General features: G+C 50.5%; 1 protein-coding gene across 1 annotated transcript; it reads right to left on the reverse strand.

The window, feature by feature from the left end:
* Positions 1–213: 213 nt before the first annotated feature.
* LOC144948558 (gap junction beta-2 protein-like) lies at positions 214–1,286 on the reverse strand. The gene has a single exon (XM_078878128.1). It carries the CDS (start codon positions 1,278–1,280, stop codon positions 261–263), a length of 1,020 nt encoding a protein of 339 aa, XP_078734254.1. The 5' UTR covers positions 1,281–1,286; the 3' UTR covers positions 214–260.
* Positions 1,287–7,721: the final 6,435 nt, after the last annotated feature.

Here is a 7,721-nt window from a genome sequence, read left to right on the forward strand (position 1 = left end):
TCAGATTCTTATATATATAAATCGTAATTCTAATAACACTATGAACATAATGTTAACAGTGTAATTAGTCCATTGCCTTAATTACATCGCACAAAACTGCGTACGACGTAATGACGTTACATCGCTTGCTCACGCATACACCGTGTGGAGTCGGGCAAGGCACCCACAAAGGGTATCTGCTCAGGCCTCCTCCCAGCTGGGCGGGCACCACCGCCACCGCCCGGCCCCGCGATCACCACCGCCACTGCCTGGCCCCGTGATCACGCCTCTCCGATCTCCACCACGTCCTGGTGGACACCCTTCTTGGCGTGCGCCACCACCCCGTTGGCCAGGGTGATGGTCTCCAGGTGCGAGTTCCTCTTGTTCTGCTCCACCTCGCTCAGCAGCGCCGCGCCGGCACCGCCGCCACCGCCGGCGGACCTGCCGGGCGCTTCTCCTCCGGCGAACCTCTCCGGCCGTCGCCGCCCCTCCGGCGTCCTCGAGCGACTGCGTCCCCTCTCGCCGTCGCCCTTCCGCTGGCCGGGGGGCGCCCCGCCGCCCCCCTCGCTCGCCGACGCGCCCACCCCCCGCCTCTTCCGCCGGCCGCTCCAGCCGCTCCCCCCGCCGGAGGGACGCTCCGAGCCGCGCCGGCAAACGCGGCCGCAGTAGCGCGCCAGCAGGTAGACCAGCTCGGCCAGGTTGAGCAGTAGGCAGACGGCCGACACGGCCAGCATAAAGATGGTGAAGATGGTCTTCTCGGTGGGGCGCGACACGAAGCAGTCCACGACGTTGGGGCAGGGCGACGCGTCGCACTTGATGAGCCGCGGCATCGTGACGCCGCTGTAGACGAAGTAGAACGCGTAGAGGAAGGAGCACTCGAAGGCGACGCGGAAGAGCACGCTCACCACGTACGTGCACAGCAGCGGGCCGTCGATGGGCGGCTTCCGCACGGCGACGTCGTCGTAGGGCCGCCCGCACCGCCGCGCCTTCCGCTTGGCCCGGCGGTGGCGGTGAGCGACGTGCATGGCCACGAGCAGCGCCGGCGTCGACACGAAGATGAGCTGCAGGGCCCAGAGGCGCACGTGCGAGATGGGGAAGTGGTGGTCGTAGCACACGTTCTGGCAGCCCGGCTGCAGCGTGTTGCACACAAAGTCGGACTGCTCGTCGCCCCACACGCTCTCGGCCGCCACCACCAGCACCATGATGCGGAAGATGAAGAGCACGGAGAGCCACACGCGGCCGATGGACGTGGAGTAGCGGTTGGCGCCGCTCAGCACCTCGTAGAGGCCGGCCCAGTTCATGGCGCCCGCCGGCCTCGTCTTGTCGCCAGGTGCTGAGCGAAGGGACTTGGGTTGGTGAATTTACTCGGTTACACTCCCTCCCGTCCCCTGCTCAAAGACAGAAATGGAGATAAACGAGTTCAGGAGTTTTTCATCTGTCGTGCGCGGGGATACGAGAAATGGCGAGATGTTTTTCATCCAAACACAAATTAAGCACGGGCACGTACGTACAACTTACTTCGTGTCATCAAACCCTCCATGTATTTATTAACATTGTACATGTTTGTAATAATTGAGAGCCAAAGGAGTGCAATGCTGCAGTAAAGGTTAAGAATCACTGATCTCGACTAACGGAGCAAGCAACACTGCAATAGCGAGACACGCACATTTGAGAAACAATACAAACGAGACCAAATGGACCGATTACTGAATCGGATCGTGGACTTGAATTCTAACAACATGATCCCTCGTCACATGACCTGTTGGCCGGCGGTGGCTCTGCTGCACGTGGCCTGGTCGTGCAGAACCGTGGAGGCAGCGGGGGTTGGTGGATCACACAAATGTTGTGAAACTTCCTTCCCGCGAGCTCCGGGGAGGTCGCCGTACTCTGGCTCATCAGGAGAAAGCCGTACAGCAAACGTGGACTCCATCTATTTTTATTTTTCATACCTTCATGCTTAGATACTGGCAAAAAAAGGTCCCGTGATATGTGGATTCCATCTATTCCATCTGCATGGGATAGAGCGTTGCCCCTTCACACGCGTGGGTTTTCTCTAGGTGCTCCAGTTTCCTCCCACGGACGATAACTTAATATAAAGAGGACCATGTTCTTTGGGTCTTTCGGTAAAGCCACGTAGATAGAAAAAATAATCAAAAAAATAACAATATCACGACGTTTCCATCGCACCTGAAGACGATTGCTTGTGTTTTGATTGCAACGTTTCGATCGCAACACAATCAATCATCTTCAGGTGGAGACGATTGCTTGTGGTGCGATCGAAACGTCGTGATATTGTTATTTTTTTGATTATTTTTTCTATCTACGTGGCTTTACCGAAAGACCCAAAGAATATGAATTCCTGCAGTCACGAAAGCTTTAAGTCAAGATAAAGAGGACAGCAGAGCTTGGACAAGTGTTGGTAGTGGCGGCTCACTGTATGGCTGCTGCCGTCCCACTTCTCTGTGGTTTCTCGCACCAGACTCATTGTTTCTCTGCAGAATCAGAATATTTATTTGATACTGGAGGAATACGATGAGCTATGAAGCTCTTTTTCACAGATGTGAGCAACAACGATCGTGCACTGCTCCGGGTGTTGCGCTGGGCGCGTGTTCCTTCAGTGCAGGAGCAAACGTGCCGGGGGGACCTTCAATCACGGCCAGGTCTCGGTCAGCGGTGGTTGGAGCAGCCTTTGTAGCGCCGACTCCCCGCCAATACCAGGCGACGGTGGCAGTGGCGGTGCACGAGAGGGGTGAGCCGGGTTCGCGGGAGAGGAGGGTGGAGGTTGGTGAGCGCGCTCCGCTGTGTGGGGTCGGCCTGGCCTCTGTGCCCTCTACAAGTGCCCTCCGGCCCTTTCCCGAGACACGCAGCGCTGAGATCCACGCAAAAGCGAGGGGCAATTACGTCCCCTCCGCCAAACAACAAACACAACAACAAACACGAGTGGACGGAAAGTTTTGCGTAAATTCTTGAAGCCCAATTGTGAATGCTGGGGAATGGGGTGGGGTGGAAGGGAATTGCAGGGAATATGAACTTCTGCTTCCAAGGCGCATGGCCAATAGGTACGGCGAGGGGTTGCATTCAGCCGGAGCTGTCCGAGGCAGAGCTCTAGAAAATCTTTCCTGAGTGGGAGTTAGGTTGTGCGCAAGGGGGTTGTATGTATGTATCTTGAACTTCTTTCGCACAGTACGTAGCCAACCATGGTTATCGGAGGTGATGGGCAGGGGGTGGTTAATATTCCATAAGAAATTAAGCCTCCAGTACAACTGTCTATCCACTCCTGGATGAAGGCCTCGGCCACACTGTATCGGTTATTGGAAGTTGTTTGACCATACTTCACCGCACTGGCATGTGTGAGTTGGCGGTGAAGAAGCCCCTGTTGTTGTCGGCTCCAATCGAGGTGTGGTCGGTTGTGTGGGGGCCCAGAGGGCCAAGTGGCAGGGGACACAGGGCAGCCAGCCTGGATCGTGGCTGGGTCATTAAATCCTGAAACTAAACTAATGTTTTATTTTACCAGGTAAGGCCACTAAGCTGTATAGGTCTTTTTCAGAAGCGACCTGGATATCACAATTGATAGCTCAACGAAGTGGCTTATCACGTGGAAATGTAGAGCAGTCAAATACTCTAAACGCGTGATGTTGATTCTAAATGTGGAAATAAAAGCCGGAGGACCCGGAGAAAAAAATCCACACGATCACGGAGAGAGACACGCAAACTCCAAATATACAGGCGTCGTCAGGGTTGGGATCGAACCCACAACCTCCTCCATACCAGGCCAAGTAGCATATCACCACTGCGGCACCCGACACAACGACCTTCCGATATCAGGAAGCCACTAGAGCTGTGCACTTTTAAATCATCTACACTGAAAACAATTTCTTTAGAACTGCTTTGTTGTGTTTAGTTTGCTATCCTTCCCCCGCACCTCCGATTAGCACGGTTGGTTATGTACGACGCGAAAAAGGTTCAAGGTACAGTACATGCATGGTCAAACAAGGACGAGTTTGCTCCGGGGTCAATGTGACCCTGGCCACGCTCCAGGGTCAATGTGGTTGGAGGGTGGCCCACTGTTGGCGCAACCCCGGGCCCCGCTGTCACGGCGCACGGCTCGACCCCCCAGCCTACTGCCAACTCTAAGCTGGTGGCGCGACTTTCCGCGTGAAGCTGCCTGGTTGCGAACGTTGCTGCAGGCAGTGCTACTAACGGCGTTGATTGGCTGGAATTGACCAGGCAGGCGGGAATGTGGTGGCTCATTTTCTTGATGGGAGCGCTCAACAAAGATGGCTCCAAGCCAGTAATTCTCACCCAGAATGTTCATAAGCAGCCTTACACGTGAAATCTGAATAAAGTCCAGCGTCTTTGTCGCCATTATATAAAATAATGCCATGAATTGTTTAGGATTTTTAATCCACTTTGCTGTTAATAAATTCCGAAAATAAACGATTGTATAGTTGTGTGGACGATGAAAGTATCAAAATAGCGACACAAAGTGTTGATTTGATTTATAAAAAAATATACATACGAACCTATATTGTATATTTTTGGGCTATAACTTTAATCCGATCTAATGTGTACTGCTATGTACACTTTGTTGAATTCAGCAATGATTATAACTTATTAAAAACCACTATGCAGTATATCGCTTACAGACGGATGTAAGCCCCACTATATTAACCTGTACCGTTATTTTTCTCCATTGCAACTTCAATACAATCTACATAATTCAACATAACTGTTATGTAGATTAAGATATCATACATACATGAACGATGGTGAACATTTTACATTCATCTATGGAACCCTTTTTTCCAGTATTAAGATGATACAAAGAAAAGGCTGTACCAATATTATTGGCAGAAAGGGTAAAGTATTTACTTATTTTTACTACCTTAATACAGTCCTGTCAAAAAATGGTCCCGTAGATGGAACTGCGTGCCCGAGCTATCCATGCTGCGGCGACTGCATTGCCCTTGTACTGTCCGCCTTTTGGCGTTTTGTGCTCGATGGCACCGGTGGTGAAACGATGCTGTGAAGGAAGCCGTCTCCGGTGTAGGCCAATCAGTTTCAAGGGCGTGGCATGCATTGTATCAAACACGTTTGTTTGCATGTTCTACCACAAGCACGTGTGGTTAAGGCAGACTTCACGCCTTGTGATGGGTGTCTGTTTGGTGTTTGTTTATCTGGGCACCTCCTCTATAATTCATAATCAAGGTTTTTGGGTGATTTATTTATAAATGTGTCGCAACCCTCCACCACCCGACACGGCCAATCAGCAAAAATGTGCGTCACGTTGACAAAAGACAAAATAGTTCACTACTTTAGCCCACCGGTGTGTTGAAGAGTGGATCCACAACATTTACAATTCGTATAATTACCACTTTACATAGTTGTATTTTCCCAGTATTCCATTAACATAACTCATTTAAGTCACAATTAAACATAATAAATATCACATTGTTAATCCATTGCTATCAATGCCTTTCCCCAGGCCGTGTCCGTCATGGGAGGTGGTTTGACCATCACTATCACCACTCTGGCCAGTGTGTGTCCAGGACGGGTTCAGATGTCACTCCACCCACTGACCTTCGCCATGGCCTGGAATTCGAACTCGCATATCTAGCTATTGTAGCAAAGTGCACTCACCAGAATGCCCACGGCTAAATCACACAGTGAGAAGTTATCCTGCTGAAATGAATAAATAAATGTGCTTCACATCATAAGTAGGGCGACGTGCTCACACGGACCTTTGTGACGACCGTTCAAGAGAAACCGCAAGGACACGGCGGGCTTTATCGCAAATTAAATAAATGCGTCAGTGTAGCTTGGAAATTGGATGCCCATTTTGTTGGCCCTATGTGAATGATACCGTTCCATGACATGATGGCGGTTAACTAAGTAACACTCTTAATTATGACTGAAATCCTCTCGGAAGGAATAACAGTCTTATCCAGTCCAATGTTCTCATGCACACTGGCCAACAGGGAATAGTTAAAACAACACGTTGCTTAATTTCTTTGACAGAAAATGAACGGCTCAAGTGGATTATAAACTCCCAGATCCAGGAGGTGGGAAAACGCCGCAGTTAGAATGAAATCCAGGTCGTCGCGATCCAAGAAGCGACGATCTTACAAAGGAGGTTAGCGACAGGTGAAGGTGCAGCCCTGCAATTGCTCGCTCACGTCAATGCTGGCGGAAGGGCCTTCACCACTAGAGGGAGCTCTAGGAGAGGCCCATCCAGAGGGTTTTTGGCCTACTCTTCCACACTGGCCAGATGTCTTGGAAGAGGTGGGATTACCCTAATTTGACCCCACCGCACACAGCCTGCTGATTGGCTGGGTGTGGTGCACCCGTTTGTCCGACTAAGTGGACAACAGAGGTGGCGGGAATCAAGAATTGTGCACCACTGTTCCAACACGGTGGCTAGGAGATGTTAACTCCCTTGCCTCGTCGGCAGGAGGTCGTGAGTTCAATCTCAACCCCGACCCTGACGCCTGTATATATGGAGTGTGCGTGTGTCTCTCCCTGTGGCTACGTTCTCCGGTTTTTCCCTCCACATTTATAATCAACACGCGTTTAGAGTATTTAGCTGCGAAACATTTGCGCATGAGAAGCCACTTTGTTGAGCTACGATTCGTGGCAAGGTCCCTTCTGAAAAATAACTATATAGCTCAGTGGGCCTTACCTACTAAAATAATAAATAGTTTAGATGTATCATCTAGATTTGAAGTTTTCGTGACTGCAGGGATCCATACTCTTTGGTTCTTTCAGTAAAATCACGTAGGTAGAAAATAAAATAAAAAAATCACGACGTTTCGATTGCAACACAAGCAATCATCATCAGGTGGGAAAACCTATATAACCTCTTACCACGACATCTCTCTCCCACTTCAGAAAAAAAAATTATTGCTGTGGTTTTCCCACTTGATGATGATTGCTTGTGTTGCAATTGAAACGTCGTGATTTAATTTAATTTATACCCACGTGACTTTACCGAAAGAACCAAAGAGTTTATATGTAGAGTTATAAAAGTCGTGCCACGAGAGTTCGTGCTAGATTATAGCCACCCGACTTTAACCACCACAGCCAATCACAGCCACGACCACCACCACTCCCACCACAGTCAACGCATCACCTGCCTCCAACCCCCACCACGACCAGCTGCACCACCACCAAGAGGCATCCACGAGGTGTCCACAAACAGCACTCGCCTCTCTGGAGCTTCATCTCGCCGTTTCTCGCAACACAGAAACGTGTTTGAAGTGATTCAAACACGTCCCTCTCTCAGCTTTGCAGGAAGTCTAGAATATTTGCTCAAAATTAGCGTGCAATTTTTTCGAGTCGATATGCAAATATGAACCGGTTTGAACCGGTATTCAGTAAGCGGGGAACCGAATCTTCCAACGCCATATTGAATAATTCCAACCGTAACCGATTTAATCAGTTCCAAATTAAAACCACACCCGAAACCCAATCGCTTCGACTCCCTTGGCGACTCCCTCTCCCATCATCTCGCTCGGAGTGTCGACATTGAAAGGGATGTCCGCAAACCCGAGGTCTGCGGGGGGCCTCCAATGGGCCACCGCCACCGTTGGTGTGGGGAAGCCTTCATATAGCAGTGGATGGGCACAGGAGCTGAACATGCAGTCATGGACACAGCTCGCGTGGTGCAGAAAATTGACTATTGCACCCTCTTTAAGCGGCAACTGAATTAAGCACGCCCGAAATGCTCCGTATTGTTGAACTTC

The sequence above is a fragment of the Lampetra fluviatilis genome, chromosome 50 (genome assembly GCF_964198595.1).
Source record: "Lampetra fluviatilis chromosome 50, kcLamFluv1.1, whole genome shotgun sequence".
Lineage (NCBI taxonomy): Eukaryota > Metazoa > Chordata > Hyperoartia > Petromyzontiformes > Petromyzontidae > Lampetra > Lampetra fluviatilis.

Coding starts and splice junctions, on each gene's coding strand:
- LOC144948558 (XM_078878128.1), bottom strand. CDS start 1,280: ATGAACTGGGCCGGCCTCTACGAGGTGCTGAGCGGCGCCAACCGCTAC.